The 21,467-nt window shown below is 37.9% G+C and overlaps 2 protein-coding genes and 1 pseudogene across 4 annotated transcripts; 2 read left to right on the top strand and 1 right to left on the bottom strand.

Moving 5' to 3' along the window:
- Positions 1 to 135: 135 nt before the first annotated feature.
- LOC114871063 (inhibitor of nuclear factor kappa-B kinase subunit epsilon) lies at positions 136 to 3,202 on the bottom strand. 2 transcript variants are annotated; one of them, XR_003788481.2, is made up of 5 exons: positions 2,415 to 3,202; positions 1,169 to 2,342; positions 911 to 1,112; positions 354 to 841; positions 136 to 268 (listed from the first exon to the last, which is right to left on the bottom strand). XR_003788481.2 is itself a non-coding variant. In XM_029176488.2 (4 exons), the coding sequence occupies exons 1-4, from the start codon at positions 2,836 to 2,838 to the stop codon at positions 404 to 406; spliced, it is 2,238 nt and encodes a 745-aa protein (XP_029032321.1). In that variant the 5' UTR covers positions 2,839 to 3,198; the 3' UTR covers positions 136 to 403. The 2 variants fall into 2 exon arrangements, 1 of the variants encoding a protein (XP_029032321.1); XM_029176488.2 differs by having other exon boundaries at positions 136 to 841; positions 2,415 to 3,198.
- Positions 2,808 to 4,727, top strand: LOC114871070. Of its 2 annotated transcripts, none has more exons than XM_029176503.2 (3): positions 2,808 to 2,888; positions 4,043 to 4,148; positions 4,260 to 4,727. In XM_029176503.2, the coding sequence occupies exons 2-3, from the start codon at positions 4,132 to 4,134 to the stop codon at positions 4,597 to 4,599; spliced, it is 357 nt and encodes a 118-aa protein (XP_029032336.1). In that variant the 5' UTR covers positions 2,808 to 2,888; positions 4,043 to 4,131; the 3' UTR covers positions 4,600 to 4,727. The 2 variants fall into 2 exon arrangements, with proteins under 2 accessions (XP_029032336.1, XP_029032335.1); XM_029176502.2 differs by lacking the exon at positions 2,808 to 2,888 and adding an exon at positions 3,575 to 3,739.
- Positions 4,728 to 5,140: 413 nt separating this feature from the next.
- LOC114871026 lies at positions 5,141 to 17,162 on the top strand (annotated as a pseudogene).
- The last annotated feature ends 4,305 nt before the right edge of the window (positions 17,163 to 21,467 follow it).

The following is a 21,467-nucleotide window of genomic DNA, read 5'->3' as shown; positions in this document are numbered from 1 at the left end:
AATGTAAAATAAATTATTTTTTAATCACATTTAATAATTAGTGAATATCACTAAATCCATGAACTAAATATTTGTACATTTTAATTTTACAATAAATATTTATTTACTTTTATATACATTACAAATACATAAAAACAGCGTAGCTATACCACTATACATAATATCTTAATAAAACTTATAATACATACTTTATAGAACAGAAGAATGATACTTGTATATCCTACTTTTATGATCTATTCAATTAAATTTTTTCCCTGTGACATTGTGACTGGAAAAACAGTAACGGTCATTTTATTGAAACATATAAATCATAATTTTTTATATTACTCGTTTTCTATACTTATTATACATACTGTCAGTCTTATTCTCATCATTCTTACAATAAAAATTAAGAAACGGTTTGTTAAAGCGATGTATACTCAGAATCATTCGTATTCTCGACACCATCAAGTGCTGATAAACGATCAATTTGATCTACAAGTAGACCGTTTCTATATAGAATCATTGAAATTCGTTCTTGCATAATACAAATATTTTTCCACTTTTTTGTATTTTCTTGAGCAGGTAAATTGGTTTTTTCAACAGTTTTTAGCTTTCCTGGAAGTCTGTCTACTAAATGTAAGAAACTTTCATAACGTTCCTTACTTTCTTGAGACAAACGGTAAGAATATGTTTCTAACACATGTTCATAATTATCTACATCTTTATCTAAAATCTGAGTTTGTAGGAAGACCGTTTGTGCCATTTTGTACCAATCAGCAACACATTCGGACCGACTCACCATGGAAGGTACGCAAAACGTTTCAAGAAGGTTTTTCAATCTTTGACCCGTTTCTGTAACCTGGAAACACATTAAATGAATATATTTTCTTACAGCCATCGTGCAAAACATTTATGTTGATAAAACTACCTTTACTCGTTCTAATACATGAAATTGTTCGTCATTGTAGGTGAGATTACGAGTAGCTCTGTCTCGTAATAAATGTTGCCAGCCATCTCGTAAACGATCAACCAAAGTTGTTGCCTTTTGATTTGCTTTATTGACCCATGGACACCATAATCCACGAATAATATTTTCCCATTCGCTACGTAAGCTACCCTCCTTCACGTACCTGCATTTGAAATTATTTTATTAAATTAAATTTAACGAGATATAATAATTAATTACCTTTGATGAAGTTGCGTTACTGCAGGAGCTAATTCAGTTAGGAGCTCTTTACTCTGTAAATCTAATTCTTTTTTCCAATTCATTATTTCTAAATTATTTTGACTTCCAAGTTTTCGTGAAATTTGTCGAGCAAGATTTTCACATCTTTCCACTACTGTTGTTGTATCTTCTATAGCTTTAGTGAATTCTTTAGAACGCTGACATTTTTCCAATAATCTTGCGAGTTCTTTTAAAACATGCCCACTGAAAGCTTCTATCGCATCCTGTGACAATTTACTACATAATACTAGCTTTTCGATTCTTCTTTTACATACATAACCAACCGAACAAGCAATCTTTGCTTGATTAGCATCATTTTCTACAGATACCAAACTAGAAAATACAGGAAATTTAGGCAATTCTGCATCCATAGGTAAATTTACGTTATTGTTCTCTTTAGAAAATAGCATTAATGGTTTATTTTCAGATGTATTTGGATAGCCTTTTCCAGGGGTAGATTCTTCAACAATGTTTGTTAAAAATGTATCTCCAAAAAGAAGTATCTGAGCATGCGGTGCAATATCAGTTTGATCTTGTATGTGTACTTGAAGGGTTGTCAGTTTTTCATCAGGATGCAAGAAAACTTTTATTAAACTGCCTTTATGTATGTTGAATATGTGTATTCTTTTTCTAGAAAGAGTATCAGTGACTTCTGTGAAAAATCGTTCAAAGCTCCATATTTTTTGAGGATCAACTTCTAATAAGCCAGCTAGTAATGGAGTAACAATTTTTTTTAAGCCAACACTCAGCTGACAATTCTGTGGTAATTCCCTGCTCCATTCAATTGGTCCATTTTCTGAGGTTTGCACTCCAGATATAACACCAGAAGCTTTCTTTGTAGTGATGTAAAACATTGTCTCTTTATTTCTACGTCCACCAAATGGCCTAAATGGTAAATTTCCTGTAGCCACATGATAAAATGTTACACCTATAGACCATAAATCTACAGTTGCTCCAAATGTTTTTCCAACTGGTTTACGTAAAACTGCTCTTTCGTATATATCTGGGTGTAAGTATTCTTCTGTACCATAGAGAGACACAAACTGCTGGTCTTCCTGTAATTCTCTGGCAGCACCAAAGTCAGTTAATTTATAAATTGTACTGCCATCATCCGCAATGAATTTCATTATATTACCTACAAGGAAATAATGAAATACATTATAAAAATGATTTAATATTTGTGCCTTTGTATTATATCATTCTTCACCTGGTTTTAAGTCTCTATGTACCAAGTTATTATCACGCAAATGTTTCATTCCAGCTGTTAAATGTTCCAATACTAACAAAAATTCACTTTCAGCCAATCCATAAGTGTTCTCTGGATCATCCAATATATTAAAAAGGCTACCACCGGTGCAAAGTTCCATAACAATGACCATACCACGACCATCTTGCTCTTCTTCAATAGCCAACAACTGAACAATATTTTCATGATTTACTTTTTTAAGAACTTCAAATTCTCGCATTTGCACGTCATGTGGACGCATATGACTTAGCTGATTGAACGTTTTAACAGCCACAGGTTCTCCATTGTTTTTATTTACGCCTTGAAAAACTGCACCAGTCGCGCCTTTACCAAGAACACTGGTTGTACACCAGACAAAATTTGCTGAGCCGCGTAGAAAGGACATTGTTATGCTGTCCAACAATCATACAGGGATTATTTCTTCAAATTTGACAGGTAATTTAACCTTCTCATCCACCAATTTAAACAATATTATCGTCGTGCAAATTTATGTACATTTCTGAACTTTCTATTATTTATAATAATTTTATCTTCTTTCGTAACATGTTACATGAAAATTTATGCGAATATACCGTTCTTCTATAAGTTTTACGGTTACTTGTCAGTGTTAATTCGACTTTCGAATAAACTACAGTTCATATGCTGTTTCATGCAGTAACATAACCACAATAAATCCCCTGCCTTTTCAATAGTTTGATAATCGTGTATAATAGTCTATATTATTAATTAAAATACTACAACTATTTAATTTTTACAAATGAGAATAAGTTATTGTAAAATAATTTATTTATTAAGCTGAAAATATCATTATAAATGTGCGCTTTAAAAATGGTCTATCGACGATTGGAGAAACTATTACACCCGAAAATTAAATTAAATTAAATTAAATTTTTCTTCTCTTTTTTTTATTAATAAGAAGATGTTAAGCTTTATTGAAACAAATTACAGTTTTAATAAACCTTAATTAATGATATCACAGTTTGCTTAACGTGTTAAAATGATAAAAAGAGTTTTTCAATTCACGAAATACGATTCAAAAAATATAAGTTGCGGGTGGGATAATTCCTTCGATCGCCGTCAGATTATGCTGACGATACTATTTTCGACGCGCGCATTGATACAGAATTAGAAAACAAGAAAGTCCTACGCAAACATAATATTTTCGACTTATTAAATTAATTACTTTACAAGAACGCGATGTTCTCCCTCACAATTATACGAAGTAAATAGTTATAATATCTTGATTAAGAATGTATACTTTAAAAAGGAAGACGATGTAATTAAAGGTACAGTTTAATTATAATAAAGCGGCAATTTAACACGAATAAATTAAATCGAATTTCATGTTCTTCTTTTAAGATAATCATTATGACATCGAACCCTTATATTATAAGATTGCATTGTTTATTATCAAGTAAAATAATAAATTTAAAACGTGTCACTTACGCTCTCTAACTGTTGAAAGTTGAACTGCGCTCATACAAGAATATTGAAGTATTCTACTGATTTGTGTAATCAAGCTTTGTTTTCTTGACGAACGCGTATGACGTATACATAAATTGAATAAAATAGGAGATTCATTATTCTAGCAAGAAGAAATTATATATATCATAATATGCAGTGGTCAAAGATATATTCACATTAAAACCTTCTACTAAAAGGTCAGGTTAATTTAAAAATGACTCGATCTAACAGGTTAGTTTTTATCAATGTATTTGTCATGAAACTTGATTGTCATTTAATCTATACAAGTTTTATACGAGGTATATTATATTTTGTTAATTTATATTTATTCATGACGTTTAGAAAGCGAGGGCGCGATGCAGAGGAAGAATCTAGTGAATTTATGCCATTAAGTAAAAGAATCAACAATCTTCATATTAACAGTTTATCAGGCATGCAGGAGTGTATGAGTGAAAACATGGATACAGACTGTAGCGGTAGAAGCTTTATGCCATCACCAAACTACTCTGAGCTTTCTCAAGGATCACCATTATACGATGGGTGTAGTTCTAGCCAAAGTAGTTACACAACTGAATACAAACCTGATCTGGATGCTAGTGAAAATCCTTTTTATTATGAAAGTAATAAGTTGTTATTTTCTTTGTATATGGAACGCGTACAAAGAACATCTGACTCATTTTGATATCCCTATTATCATATTATGGTTTCTAGTTAATTAAGCATTTCTTGCATGTCATTTTTTCATTCCTTTATAATACATTTTTATTATATCATTTAAGATCTGGGAAAGTAAAAAGTAAATTACAAATAATAGCAAGAATGTACCTATTTATTATTATAACGTTAATTTATAATTCTGTTGTAGATACAACAAAAGAAAATACATATTGAAAATTTTATGTCAAATGTTAACGCAAACTAGAAAGACATAGAATTAAAATTGTGTAATTATGATTAACGAATTTTATGATAAATAATTATTAATAATTTATATACTTCATCGGTACACATGATATTATACAATACCAATATATCAAATTTTTATTTCTAGATAATTTGTCGTAAATCAATTATATTTTTATTACAAACATTTATTAAATTTCAAGTATTTTGAGACTGTGAAAATATGGTATAATTGATATTTATAATAAAAGAAAAAGGTTATAAAAAAAAAAAAAAGAAAACAAACTGTGGATTTGTTGTATTTGTTTTTATTATCATTATTTTATATTACAATTTATTAATAAAAAAAAAAGGAATGAAAGGATGGAAGAGATGCATGTATAGAGGGGAGTATAATGTACTTAAAAGTAATTCATATGAAGCGCGCAATAATACGAAGATATGGCGTCTATCGAAACATCCTCGAAATATCGATTCTCGACCTAACCTCACTTCAGTCCCCGCTAGGTGCGCACCGAGTTAGTGTCGCTCTGTAGTGGTAGAGGAAACGAAGTGACTAAGAGAGTAGGACAGAGCGACGGACAGGTGTTGTTTGCGCTGTTATTAATTTATCTGTAAAGTTTGTGATACTCTTGAAAGTATAAAAAAAATTCTTTAAGTACCTGTAATTGGAACGGTACCGTAAGAGTTGGCTGTTTAATCGAGAAGCGCGCACGCGCTGCTTTCCCCTCGCTCTCACAATATACTCCGCGCGTAACCGCCGCCATAGTTGATATTTCTCCGATAGAATATTAATAGCGGCGTTAAGTTTTCGCGGTTAAACGTATTTTTATTGATTGATTGGAAAAAGAAATAGGAATGCGTTCGTTGAGGACGGTAAGAGGAGACCGTTCGAGTTAAAGTTTGGATCCCATAGGAAGGAAGAAGGTGTCTACTTTCACAGCTCGTGGTTTTCAGGAGAGTGGCCTGGCATATCGCGCGGCGCTCCGAGTTAACGTGTGACCACCGTCGGGTGGCTATGTACCGTTAGCTCGAATTCATTCCCCGTTGGCCAGCCCAAGACCCACGCTTACCTACCAACCGGGGCCATACTCGATCGAACTCGACTGTCGTAAACCCGGAAATGAGTGCGCGTCGTGGCTTGTCGTTACCGCAGAAAGACTGGCAGTAGTGCGCGTAATATATCACGAGTCACGGGCTCGTCGATCGGTCAAAAATCAAATAGACACGTTCATTCGGATGTACGTCTTTTATGACGTATGCACCGTAAGCAGTAGCTGTGGCTAGCGTAGTAGAGCTGTAGCACCGCGAACGTGTATACGTAGAAATGAGAAAGTTGCTGCCGCCGCGGTGAAGATTGAGAACGACGCAGGCGAGCAAGCCAGGCGGACGGTCTCTGTACTACGCGAAGGTTCCGACGCAGCGACAGTAGTAGCAGTAGCCCGAAAGGAGTGCACAAGGGAGCCGCCAACTGTTTCGTGGGTAAGTAGGACACGCATATCCCCGTGGATGATTCTCTTGCGCTTAGGAAGGAAACTCGCGGTTGCACCTAATTCTCGCGTGAACCCGTCAACTGGAGGCGGCCTTATGGGATTAACGCCGCCCGGATACCGGATGCCGCCCCGACGAATCTTTCCACGTTTTTACTCCTAACGCGAAACCGTGCACGAGAAACCGCGAAACGGTGGCTACAGAGCACCCACCCCAAGACACTAAAATCGTCGCGGGGCCCTCGTCGTGGCTCACGGCTTGGCTCGGGCTGGCTTTGGTGGGGTGGTTGGAGGTGCGGACAGTGGTTGAGAGGCTGGTGGGGTTGGAAATTGCGTGGTGGTGGATGCCCGCCGAGGTCTCGGAGGCCCCTCCGTGGCATCTCGCTGCCTCTAACCCGTCGAGGTGGGGGTGTAAACAACAGCCCTGCCTGTGCCTCTGTTGGCTCTACTCTGTCCTCCGTTTCGCCTCTGCCCTGCTCTTGCCTCTGCCAACTCGCCTGATCTTTTTCCTACTTCCTCTCCACGTAACGTCTCCCGATGCGCGATCGAAAGAGCACCGAAGGGAGGGAGAGGGAACGCCAGGACAGGGCGAAAGGGAAAGAGAGGGAATAAGAGCATCGAGAACACGAGAGAACAAAGCATTCGGCATCGCCGGACCTATGCTATTTTCTCACGTTATCATCGTATACAATTCCATCATGGCCGATTTCTATCCATCGAATATGTCGACGTGGTAACCTTAGTCATCCGTCTACGTAACCGTTCGTTCGTTCGCCCGTCCGCCACAAACCTTATCTTCTGACAAGCTTATACCCATCGATCCGCTTACCGAATCAACCCCTTCGAGATAATATATAACGTTCATAGAATTTTCCTACTTCGTTATATCCTACATACGTATCTCGTTACGCCTCCGAGAAACGCCTTTTTTTTGTCCTGGATGCGTGTAAAAAAAAAAAAGAAAGAAAAGTATCCGACTGCACAATGTCCCGGAGCTATTCCGTCGAACGTACCGCCGCCCCGCGATATCAAAGCCAGCTGGCGCGCCAGTTTTACGAAACACTAGAATTCCTCTAGAAACCGCGAATGTTCAGACATGCTCTCTTCGATGTGTGTACCGAACAGAGACAGTCGTATAGAGTGAGAAAGACACGGTTGGGAACCTTAAGAGAATCGGGCGCCATTACGACATGCGCGTCTTGCAAAACCGTCCAACAACGGTACGTCGTCGGCGAGGCTGACCGGTCAGTCGCGCACGCCATTCCGCGGAAAGTCGGAAAAACCCGAAATCGGAAGTGGCGTCGTTGGTTAAACGCGTGTTCGCGTTACGCTAGTTTTTTTTTTCTACTAAAAAAACTCTGTGCACCACCCGCAAACGACTTGCTGGCTGGCTGGCACGGAGTAATCGTCCGTTCGACACGGCACCCTCCTCGGTGTGTCGAAAGGAGGAGAGGTGCACGGGTAACCTAACCTCTCTTTCTCACTCCCCCCTGTTTTCTTCGTTCCTTCTCTAGCCAACGGGTTGGATCAAGGGCGAGAGTCATCGGTGTGTCCCACTTCGTCTGCCGCGATGTCTGCTTCGTATGTTCTCTCCCGATATTTCGCGTTCCCCTTCCCCGGGGAGTTCCCGGTATGTCGAGGTTCGTCTCCCTTCTTTCTTGACATACCCCTACCCGCATCGAGCTTGCGGCACACGCTTACGCACCTACACAACTGACCTATCCTTCCTTCCCGTCCTATTCTTACGATATTCCGTTTGTTAGTGTGACCCGGAGAAAGAGACCGAGTTCTCTCGTGCTTCGGGCTCTATTTCGCGGTGGGTTCCCGTTTTCCCACCTATGGGTTTCCCCCCTACCCTTCTTCCTACCCCCTACCCCCGTGGGGGCACCCGTCATTGTGGAGTGGGGTGCAATCCTGGGCCACTTCGACGACTATCCTCCCTGCTCCCGGATCCCTTTCTGCCATCGGGAGGGGCTGAAGTGGGGGGGTATCTTTCACCCTACCCCCCTCCCCCTGACGTACCGATACCACGGTCAAGAGGTTCCAACTTAAGATTTCGACGACAGAGATGTTTCACTTTGTCGCTTTAACGAATAAACCGCGCTATATTCTATCTCGAATATCCAAGGGAGAAAACATGGATAACCCTGGGGGAAAAAAACTAACATCCATACCCTCCTTTAGAATAAATAGACGGTCGATACGACGTTCCAGTCGATAAATTTATGAGAGATTCTTTGATAGAGACTAGGTGTATCCGTACAACGCATACAACTTTTTATCAACAGTTGTGTATACACGTTTCCCAACCACCTGTAGAACATAGGAAACGGATAGAAGAGTAATAAGGATACACACCGGGGTAACGAAATAGCAGTCGGTTATCTGTATTGACGAGTTGCGAACAGTATTCTATAATTAAGTATATTCCGTAAATAGAATTCAGATTAAACGGTTAACATAGATGATAACTGATTCGCAATTTCTTTCTGATATATAGCATCATGATCGTTTACTTAGGAATTCTGCGCGAAGGAACGTATGTGAGTTTTTCTGAATGATGGAAATCAGTTTTCCTACTGAAATAACGAAGGTCGATGCACTTCGACGGCGATACTCATGCGTCAAAGTGAGTGCAATCGCTTATCAACAGTTTCCTACTCTACTTTTATTTATTTCCTGTTATTAACACGTTTCCCGGATCGGGATGATACATTACTCTAACGTTTGCGCTTCAGATTTCAAATAAAAATACTAATTTACCTTTATAATTTGTAAATAATCGATGAAATTAATTTACCTTCCTTTTTTCTTTTCATTTTCAGATTTAATTATCGTGAAAGATGAATTTCACACCTTTTCCCGGCTTTACGACAGGCTCGCTACCGACGGGCACGGTCCATCAATTTGCAACCGCCAAGTTTGCGCAAAACCTGCCAACCGGAGGTCAGGTGGTCGGAGTTTTATCCGGTGGCGAAGGTGGTGTACATTATCTGAGGCCGGTCGATCCGAACGGTTTCGCCGTGGCTCAAGGTGGTAACAATCAGCAGCAGCAAATCATCACGCTGCCGATCACCGTGCCTGGAAAGGATGGCACGCAGCAGCAGCAAACCGTTCAAATCCAGGTGGTCAATCCGAGCGTGTCCCAAAGCGGGAACAGCGGTGATCAACCAAAGTACCATTTGGCACCGATATCGTTCGGACAATTACCCCAGGGTGCAGCAACTGTGCTCACCGTTGCGTACAGTCAACAGGGTGCCGATGGGGTACAGATACAAGTGCAACCGCAAAACACCGTGGCCACGACGCAAACGTAATTGAATTGTTATATCGAATAATCGTACGGTTCGTTTAAACGTTATTAACGATCCTTATTTTATCCCTAGGTCCGACCAAACGACTCAAAGTACGTCCACCGCTGTCACCACGACGTCCCAGCAAACAATTCAACAAACGGTACAGCTTCCGGGGACGCCGGAAGGCTTAACCGTAGTCGCACAGATTCCGCAGGATTTAATTTTACGCGAAGGTATGGAAGAGTCGAAAGAAGACGTGAAAGAGGGTACAACACCGGTTGCCCTTATAAAAAGGGGCAACATAAAGAATCAAGGGAATCCTAGCGGGGAGGAGTTCATCACCTCTATGCCTGCTAGTTGGCAAAGTCTTGCCACACCGGGATCAACCGTCGCTGATTATCTGTCCAGGTTACCTGCCAGTACCTTGCCCCTTAGTTTACAGCATTTCTTGAAATTTTCAGCGGAGACAATAAAGCGAGAGGCCACCATCGAGTCGAGCCCTTTAGGGGCCGACGGTTTAGACGCGTCCGGAAGCGTCGTGTCCGGTGAACAAGCTGTACAGATCACGGTAGCAGGCGGCGAGACCGCTATTATCCCCGACGTTGTCGACGAACAAGAGCCAGGGGCTAAACCGAAAAGAAAGAAGAAATACAAGAAGAAACCACCGAAGCCGAAGAAACCGAAACCCGGACAAGTAAGCATCGTAACTGCTCTCGATGGTACAACATTGTTCTGTTGTCCCCAATGTAACATGGCGTACCCTGAGAAAGAACTGTTGGAGCAGCATCTTATCGGTCATAAAATCGAAAGGAGGTTCATCTGTGACATTTGTGGTGCAGGTTTGAAACGCAAAGAACATTTAGAAAGACACAAACTCGGCCACAATCCAGACAGGCCGTTCATATGTTCGGTATGCATGAAAGGTTTTAAGCGAAAGGAACACCTGAATCTTCATTTTGTTATACATTCTGGACAGAAAACCGAGGTTTGCACCGAATGCGGTAAAGCATTTTATCGCAAGGATCATTTGAGAAAACACGCGAGATCTCACTTGGCTAAACGTATCAAAGAGGAGCCTTTAAATAACGTCGATGCTTCCCAAAATGCTCAACAGCAAACGGATCAACAGCAGCAACAGGCTGAACAGTTGCAGCAACAGGCCGAACAGTTGCAGCAACAGGCTGAACAGTTGCAGCAGCAAGCTGATCAGTTGCAGCAACAATCGTCGGTGTCCGAATTGCAACAGATACAAATACAAGTAGGACAAGGTTCTCAGGCGCAGATACATCAGATAGCTGTTACCGAACAGTCTACGGTTGTTCTTCCAACTGCTGCGGAAACTGGAGCAATGGCTATGCTACATCATCAACAGCAGCAACAGCAACAACAACAACAACAGCAGCAGCAACAGCAACAACAACAACAGCAACAGCCGCAGCATTAGCAGCAGCATACCGCCCCGAATCAACCTGGGCGGTACTTCCGATTTAATCATCAACAAGCAAGAGGTCGTGCAAGGCAAGGAATTCTTGCCGATTGAATTCTATAATCTTATAGTTAAATTGGTATCGTGTAAAGATAAAAAAATAATTCGTTGATGGTGGTTAATCGTTGCCTAGTAGTGGTGTTGCAAACAATTTGATTACCGTATCTGAAATTAAGAAAGATACTTCATCCGACGAGCGGTCGCATTTTCAAAATTGATAATACCATCAGCTTCTTATGGAAGTCGTAGGCCAGATTGAATGTACGAGTATAATTATTCTGCAAAACGCACTGGAGCTAACTGGAACGAACAAAGTTCGTACGTACGACGTTCATTTTGCGTACACGTTATAGCGTACGTGTGTGGAAAGGAAAGAAAAAAAAAAAAAAGAATTTCCTGCTCGTTTAATTGAAAGAAATGTTTTTGTCGCTAATCCAGTTCCATGACGCGAGTTAGAATTAAACACAAAGACGTTTATATATACATATATTTATACATATATGACAGATATATGTATAGATATATAAATATAAAAATATATTTTTGAAAGCGCGAACTGGATTCGCCGGACAGAAGGCAATCGAGTATTCGGCTGACGTTAATTTTCTTTGATGATAAATGTGTAATGAGGGAATTTAAAAAAATACGTAATGCGGAAGGTAAGAAATAAAATTAAAAAATATCGCAGGGCTGTAAATACAACCAGTTTACCGTGCACAAGGAAGGAAAAAAAAGACTGTCGTGCAAATACGAAGTAAATCTGTTTATTTATTCTATTTGACCTACACGATCGAAACACAGAAAGAGAGTGTATCGTTAAACTGTTCAATTTAAATACAAATTACAAAGAAATGCTTCGTTTTGCGAAATAAAATGTAAAATTTTACATTTCTGCATACGTTTATTTGATTACTTAATATTCGCTTTCGTTAGGTAGGTATATTTTCTTTTTTTTTTTGGCTTTGTCGATACGAATTGATCCAATGAATCGGTAAGTGTAATTGCAAAAGTTTTAAAAAGAATAATATTTTGATATAAGTACGTAATTATTTTCCGAATTATTTTATAAAGATTATGATAAAATACGGCCCATAAAAGTTGTGTATTTAAATTTGAAGGGAAGCATCTTCTTCTTTATTTCTAATAAGTTAATGTAACTTATTTTGTATAGTATTTAATTCGTTTATTTACTGAACCGATCATTTTTATGAGATCCTTTCCCTTCTCTTCTCTTTTTTTGTGTTGATCATACGTGAAATAATCATTTATATATTATCACAATGTGCACGACAAAAAAATACAACAGGTAATTGTTGGGAATGAACCATATGATTTACCAATCAATCACGATACACTCAAAAATTATTTGAGTAAATGATGTATGTATACAGAAAAAAAAAAAATACTTTTATTGTAAGTATCATTATTAAAGGCAGTGGGTATAGCTGTACAAGAAATATAATTATTATTTTATTATATTATTATAGCTATTATCATAATCAGTATGAATAGTCTATAAGTCATTTTCATTGTTACTTACATAAATATTGGAGAAAAAAGCTAAAATAAAACATACATTTAATATAAACAATCTTTTATTAATTAACCAATTTATACAACTTTTGTATTTATTCGCATATCTTTTAGTTTTCTCTATTATTATTCATGAATACATTTGTTAACTAAAAATATATATATATATATATTTTAAATAAATGGACTATCAAGTGGCAATATGTACAGAGGAAAACTGATTAATCTATATGTACTTATATGAATAATTTTAATTAACTTGTAAGGATTTTATATTTTCTTTATGTTACATTAAATTTGAATTTTATTAGTACATATATTTTCTTACTAATTTACAAAAAATATATTATGTAATTACATGCGTATCGAGCATTTTCATATTAAACCTGATTGTATATTTCATTTTAATTAATGTAAGTTTGTTTCGTGTTAATTACAGATAAGTACGATATCAGAGTGGTGTAATATTACTAATTAAGTTTTTATTTTATATGTACTCTTCTTCCTCTGATTGGCGGTGTTTCTCGGCTACAAGTAACGCGTATATCTACCGTGGCAAGAGAGAGAGAAAAAACAATGGCCGGGAGCAATTCGAAGTTAAAATCCCGATGGATTCGGGCATTTTCGCCAGCGCGGCTGCGAAGAGGACCGGGAGAGAAAAAATAGTTAAGAGGCTGGCACAGTAGAGGGCGGACGGATGGGGTGGGGGCGTCGACTTGAAGGACAGGTGTCAACGGCACACACATAAGAGCGGGGGATCTTTTTCGGTGATACTCGAGTTGCTGAAAAATCTTGACTAGACGAGCATCAGCTGATAAGTACTAAATGGTAAGCTGTTTCTCTAACGAACATTTCGAATAACCAAAGTTACGTTCGTGATGTTTCGCGTTTAATACGGCCATTTTATGCTGAATTTCGTGCGAATTCGGCCCCCGCGTATCGACTAGGTGCCGAGAGGGGAAACTCCTCGGTCTCTCCCCTCACGCTCCATCCCACTGCGCGCATGCTACCCATCCCTTTCGCTTGATCATCCCCCCTGCGTCCTCCCCCGTTCTCCTTCATTCTTCTCGTCCTCTGATTCCCGTTCTCCGCGTCGCCGTCCCTCTACGGGCTACCCTTTCCCCCCGCATCGCGACGATCCTGGCCGCGTACAATGTTCGCTTTTTAACGTCCTTTTTCCGTGTTCTACCCTTTTCTACAGTCAGTAAACCGTTCGTAATCCTCGTTCAACGAAGGTGACTAAGTCGTTCGGTGGTTTATTTTTCGTGAATAATTTCTTCGTTCTGTAACAGTCGTGCCGCGATTAAGAAAGGGGGAAAACGCGACCGTTTCCCCTGTATACTTCATCGTGACAGAACGGCTGACGCAGCAGCAGCAGCGGCGGCGTGGTGTTCTTGCTTCTCGTGTGTCTCTCGTATTGTAAAAATTTGCCCCTACACTCGCTCTCAGATCTCGGGGATCCCCCTCCGAGGAAAGGATTCGATTCCACGACGAAGAAACATGGGGAGAGGGACGTCGCTGTGAGTAAATACTCGGGCGTCGTTCGAGTTGGACGCGCCAGGTATCTTTGCGCGGCCTATTGTGTATAACCGAGAGTACAATTTCATTCCGTTCTATCGTCGATGACGCCGAAAAATTATCCTCGAATTTACCATCTATTTCCATGGATAATGGCACGATTTCTATCTAGACGGTAGCAATGTACTCTACGAGCACATGTCACTGATTTTCATCTACAATTTTGTATATTAGTATATTAACGATAAACGCATCGTGGTTGCAAATTGTGGAAATGTTTGAAAATGTTGGTTGACAAACGTATCATAAGATTGTCCTATAACTTGCAATAGATAAAATTAATAAATATGTGTGTGATTGTATAGATAATAATTTTTTTGTTTTTCAGATATTTGATTGACGCTTTGCAATGAATTTCCCGCCGTTCGGAGGCCATTTTCCCGGTACCATTCCGAGTATCCACCAGTTCGCTACCGACGGCTCCGGCGGTGCGGGCGGGCGTTACGCCAATCATTTTCCCAACCAGCCTCCAATCGGAGTGCCGGTTATGGGAAAGTACCGTCCTGAAAGCAACGGCGTGCAATCAGCTCAATCACAAGTGATGATGAATAATAAAGCAAGCTATCCCAACAGCAATGTTCATCATTATCCAAATGTGCCATATTCCCAAGCCCAGCCAGTTCAACAGCGACCCTCAAATTCACCTGGAATGCCAGAAAAGCGTTCTTACCATCAGGTAAGTCAGCTGTTTGTAACGTAAGCATAAGATTCTAAACACGATAATACTTCATGATCGATTGGCATTTTGCAGCAAGCAACAGAAACTATAAATCAACAAGATGTTTGCAATCTCCTACAGGACAAAGATAAAAGTAAGGACAAGAAAGATGAACAACAGCGTAACGGAGAAACTACCACTAATGGTAATCAGCAAGAGTACAGCATGCATCAGCATCATCAACAGCATGCTCATACTCAAACTCCTGCTACGATGCCTGCCACCTGGCAATCTTTAGCCACACCTGGATCTACAGTGGCCGATTATCTCAGTCACCTACCAGCTAGTACTTTACCGTTAAGTTTACATCATTTCTTAAAGTATTCCGCTGAAAGTATTAAAAAAGAATCAGAAATGGCGCAAACTACCTCGGTAGCTGTTGCGACTACGACAACGCCCAATATAATGATGTCTCCGAATAATAAGAAGAAGAAAAAGAAGAAGCCACCGAAGGAGAAGAAACCACGTCCGAAACCCGGTGAAATTCGCTTAACAACAGCATTGGACGGTTCTACATTGTATTGCTGTCCGGAATGTCATATGGCATACCCGGAACGTGAATTATTGGAACAGCATCTCTTAGGTCATACTTTGGAACGGAGATTCGTTTGCGACATTTGTGGCGCCGGTTTGAAAAGAAAGGATCATCTTACGCGTCACAAACAGAGCCACAATCCAGAACGGCCGTACGTTTGTACCGTTTGTTTGAAAGCTTTCAAAAGAAAAGAACAGTTGACATTACATTTTGTTATACATTCTGGTGAGAAACGACACGTATGTACAGAGTGTGGAAAAGGTTTCTATCGTAAAGATCATTTAAGGAAACATACCAGAAGTCATATTGCAAGGAGGGTAAAAGCTGAGCTCAGTCAAAATGCGGGTAAGATAAATATATTGTTGCATAAATGAAATGTAAAATATATTTGTTACAGTGATATCTTTTCTTTTTTAGGTACGCAGCAGAATCAACAGCAAAACAATGTTTCAAATATGCAAACGACAGCTGTTACAGCATCGTCTGTTCTCTCTGGTGGACATCCAGGTCCTCTCCTGTCCTGAGCCCCGCCACCAGGGAACTTCCAAGTTCCCCATCCAAACAATATCCTTCATTCGCACACTTCTCACCATTCGTTGCATCATCATCATTTAACAGCGGTCAATGTGGCGCATCAATCTAGTGTCACGCCACTTGCTACGTTCAGCCATTATCAAACCCACGACCTCAGTTTTTTGGGACACGCTAAAGATTTCTGAGAGCAGGGGAAGACCTCGACTAAGAGGTGACAAAATTGATAAATTATACAAGAACTTCTAAAACAGTAAGTTTTCAAGTACTTTTCATCATTTCTGCGAAAAGAATTCTAGCAAGTTTCGCTGTAACTAAAACATTCGTTCGTTCAATGATTCAGTTGGCTCTCTATGTCCTAGTACAATAGCGAAAAAGCTGTGACGGTTATGTAAGTTTTGCGAACACTATGCACAGTCTTTATTATCCGCACTTCAGGTATTATTTTAAGATTTGTACGAGTAGTATGTTATCTTCAAAAGTGTGCCATATAATATACATATGTACATGATGAAAAAAATAGAGAAAGGCATAGAGAGTGTTTCCATGCACGCACAGATAAAGGGAAACCAGAATTTTCACCAGAAACGTTAGATTAGAGCCTGATGAGAGTCTTGCCATACTGTATGTATGAAAAACGAAACATATTTTTATGAAGGCTTGGTGTGAAAGAAGCTAATTACACGATGAAGCTTCTTAGTAAGCGAAATATGATAGAGGATATAATTTTCTTCGTTCAAATCGATTATTTGCTTTCGTTGAATCTTTTTATAAATTTATTTTATAGCATTTTATAAATTGCAAAGGATGCGAACGAGTCATCCCACCGATTAACGCGTAGTGTCTTTCAATTTTAAATATTTTTAAAATATTAGTCACATTTTCTTTATTATCTTGGTTGAAATGAATCAAGTACAATCGCAATTTTTCTCCACTAGATTTTATCGAATGTTTCCTTTCTTGTTTTAATTAAACATTTGCGAAGCGGTAGCTAAAAAAAAAAAAATGTGGCAATACTTTAGTTGGTAAAAAAAAGAAGAAAATTTATTTTAACTTTCTTTTTAACTTCATTTCCTTTATATACAAAGCTGCCAGTATTTTATGTTTTTAGAACGTAGTTCCAAATTTTTTACTTCCATATATATATACACCTTTATATATATATATTTATACATACATATACATATTTTTACGATTTTTCAAAATCGTACTAAAATCTTTTTGTTTGTAATGTAAGTTCTTCGCGAGTTTACATCGCTTTTTTATATCGTTTTTACATTGTTTTTATATATATTTTTCGTTAAATCTCTAACTTTCGTTGAGTACTGATCGTGTTAGGAAGATTTTTCGTTGAACGTGTAATGTACTTTTGATTTTTCCTTGTTTATTATTATTAATATTATTAATATTATTATTATTATAATTATATATTGCGATAATGTTCAAAATAATCGTCGCTGAATGCAAGTTTATATATATATTTTTTTTTTATCCGCCTCGTGAAAGTTATTCTCGCGAACTGTGATCGTTTCGGACAAATTGCACTTGTTCCGATTTGTTTAACTTGTCTGAATTTTGTTTCCTTCTATTTTTTTTTTTTTTTAGTATTATTCAGTGTGCCATTACTTCATGCCTCTTTCCTTGTCACAAGGATTAAACTATTGCCATTCTTTTCTTATTTCTTATCGGTTTTCAAATATACCGCGCAAACTAAAAGTATTACGCGCAACAATATTAAATACGTTTACGTGATGTGAAATAAAAAGAGAAAAAAAAAGAAGCGAAGAAGCAAAACGTGTGAACGTAATTAGAAATATGATGCGTGATATGTTGTATTTATTGGGAGAAGAATATCCTTCATTATTGTTTCTCATGAAATAAGTGACAATATTTTATAAAGAATTTCAGATATAGGTTAGGTTCAATCACCTGTTGATGTATTTTAATTAATCTTTTTTAATTTTTCTTAAGGTGGTACCACGTTGAATCTGATTCAATATATCAGCTGTAATTATTTTTGAATGTGTCAAATGTTGTCTAGGATCGCAAAAAATTAAATTGATTTCTAATCTTCTTCCAATTGATTCTCATTGCTTCTTTCGCATCATGTTTCTAACACTGTACGTTGTAGCAGGTAATATGAAAAATTCAGGATTCGTCAGACCTCAAGTATATTATATAAATATTAAAAGCCATATATATATATATATATATATGAAAGAATGAGCTGTATTAAAAATACTCTACCGCCATGTATTTGTAATCATAAAAAAGAAAAAGAACAGAGAGTACATCTTAGATTATACGTTTAGCGATGTAAGTTTGTATACAAGAAAAAGAAGAAGAAGAAAAAATAAGATTACTACAATATAAGTTGAAGATGAAGAGAGAAGCATAAGAGCGAAATAGAATACATCAAAAAATGTGAATGTGTGAGTGAGTATATAATCTAAAGAAAGAGAGAGAGAGAGAGAGAGAGAGAGAGCCTGTGAGAGACTACATACAAAAAGAAAAAAAAGGGAAGAAGAAAAGGAACGTTGACACGTGCGTAGTTATAAATAAATATATATTATATATATATTATATATATATTACCGCGAAAGAAAGATATCAAATTTTTGTCGAAACAGAAGACGATGAACTACGCGATGAAAATAATAAACAAAATAGCTTTACAATTTATAAGAAAGATAAAAGGTGAGGAAGGGAGGGTGGAGAGATAGATGAAGAAAGAGAGAAACAAAAAGATTTTTCAAAGGTGTTGGAGTACGATTTTTTGAGAGAGATTAAAAAAAAAGAAAAAAGAGGCTCAAGAAGCGGTCTATTTTGAAGGGTAGCCAAAAAGAACCTGATATTTCCACTCTCGACGAGGCGGACAGTTTAACTTCCTTAGAAACCGACCACTTCGTCGAGGTATAGGCGTAGTTGGTGTTCCTAGAGAGAGAGAAAGAGAAAATGATGAAAATGAAGGGAATAAAATAAATAATTAACGCGTCTCTAAAGAAAGAAAGAAAGAAAAAAAAACAATTCTCCGGTGCCTTTGTATAGCGCTGGACTTTTCCGCATCTGCATACTTTTTTCCACCTTGTAAGTCAAACAAAAAAGAAAAAAAAAAGTCCATGGAATGGCCTCGTGCGTAGCTCTTTTCGGGACACCCTGTGAACGCTCCTTTCCTCTTTCGTCTCCCGTTCGAAACTTTTTCATCGTTTTTTCGCCAACCGACTCTTTTTGCTCCGCGAACAAGTTAAACGACGAACAAAAAAGATCCTTAACGGGCGATGGAGAGAGGAATGAAAATGAGATATTTTTTAATAAATGCGAAAATGATTGAGAGAAGAGAGAAAAGACGTATGCTGTCGAGAACAGGTGACAGTTGACAGAACGAGGAAATAAATTATCATTTCAACGTCTTCAATTTTTCATTGCTGGTAATTTTAAGCAGAATATTTTAATCAAAAATTAATCAGCTGGTAACATTATTATTTGTACTTATTTAAAAATTCTGGTATCATGAATCGAAAGAAGCAAAAAGTAGCTTAATAGTTGTGTCATTTAATTTTCATTCTACTTTTAGTGCTGACCAGAAACCTTCTTTCGTTTGTGTAATCTATAGCGACTAATTAATAATAAGTATCGCGTTTTATACAGCGTAAGTAGTCGTAAGGGATAGGCCTTTATTGCCTAAGTTGTACGAACTAAGGAGAGTAAGAGATAGAACGATTGCGAATGAAAGTGTGAAAAAGATAACAAAAGATTGAATTTGCGTAGATCTCGTTTTGCAAGTTTTTCCGTGTCGAGACGAATGTTTCGCGCCATTTAATCCTCTATTGGTTATATCTGGTGATTTTTTTTCAAAGATTTTGAAAAACCAGAAAAGATTTGCAGTAACATTTTTGTAAAATCTGAAATTATTAAAGAAATATATTTTACGCTGTAGAGGATTAATTACACGAAACATCGTTATTATTAATTTTTTAATATCATTTACAGCGATACGATTGTACACCTAGTAAGTTCTAAGGTAATCATTGCTCGAAATAAATTCGTCAGAAAAGTTATTTCATAATCCTTTCACGAAAATCTGAAATGAAATTTTCAAACGAGCCCCGAATTTTCTTTGAAATGCACAAAATTTCGAGCATTGATTCGTCTGAATCAACAGTGGGTAGCGATTGTGAAAACTGACTGTTTCAATGAGCGATCAGACGTAAGGTAGTTGCTCGATCAGGGATGAAAAAAAAAAAAAACCTAAAAGATTAAAAATAACACTTTGTTGTAAATCAAACGCGATTCTCTGATAGATTACGAGGATGACAATGAGAACCATATTTTTCTACGCAGGTGTCGAAACTCTTAATCGTAATACCGAAGAGCGAATTCGATTAAGGGCTTCCACGTGAAGTGCGAATGTTACTTCGCGTACGAGCTACAGATTTCAGTTGGTTCATGCAAAAAATAAGGAAGATAAAAGAGAATGGAAAAAAAAGAGTACAATAAAACGTTACAACCCGCGTTACTATATAGAAAAAAAAAAATACAAAATAGATAGACTTAAGAGCGAACACCCAAGTAAAGCTGATTTTTTATAGAATTCACCGACTAGCCCTTTCTGTTTGAGTAAATTATAGACATAAGTCACACGGGTGTGTCAATCCTTTGCGGTCGAACTTTGTCCCTCGAGTATACCTGAAATTATTTCTTCTTTATTTAAGTATATTATATTTGCCGGCTGCTAAAAAATTGAAAGGGAAAAATAAAAACGCTTGATAGAAGGTAAAATTAATTAATGGACGACACTGGCCGTAAAGGATTCTAAGATCGTGAAAAATGTTTTGCATGAACCAACAGACGCTGTTTCTTACGTGTATATTTTATCGGAGAATCCAGCTGCCGTGGTTCAGTTTCTCGGCTTGTCCAGTCGGCATGGTGTGTGCGTGCTAAGTTTCTTGCATGCGTCCTCTGTGCGCGTGCGCGTAAATGTGATTACCGGTTTTTCAAACAGAGACGTCGTCGGTAGAACAGGAGGCGGGCAATGACGGAAAAGGAAAATATGGAAAGATATACAAATTCCTCGACATAGTACAAAGCATTTAAACTCCTCTTTTTCCAATAGCCTAGGGATATAATAAGTACGCATACAAAATAAGTCATTAAAGCGTAAAAAAAAAATAGGTATCTACCGAGTAGCCGGAGAGTCCGCGACGTAAACGACAAATTTCATTCGAAAAAATAAAGCTTGTAATAGACGAGGGGGGATACACGGATCGTGACAACTATTTAAAACGTTGCGGTCAGATTTTTGTCGGGTCAAGTTCAAAATAGTACTAACAGAATGCAGGTCTAAGGGATTTTTTTAGGAACGCAATACTACTTAACAATTTTTAAGACAGTTTTTTATGAAACTGCAAAAGGCTGACGTTTTATAGACTAATTCAAAATAGTGCGGGCTCGCGACGTAGTTACATATAACCTAATCGAAT

The sequence above is a fragment of the Osmia bicornis genome, chromosome 5, assembly GCF_907164935.1.
Source record: "Osmia bicornis bicornis chromosome 5, iOsmBic2.1, whole genome shotgun sequence".
NCBI classification, from domain to species: Eukaryota; Metazoa; Arthropoda; class Insecta; order Hymenoptera; family Megachilidae; genus Osmia; species Osmia bicornis.
The sequence above is the reverse complement of the archived record's forward strand: the minus strand, read 5'-3'. Positions and strand labels throughout refer to the sequence as shown.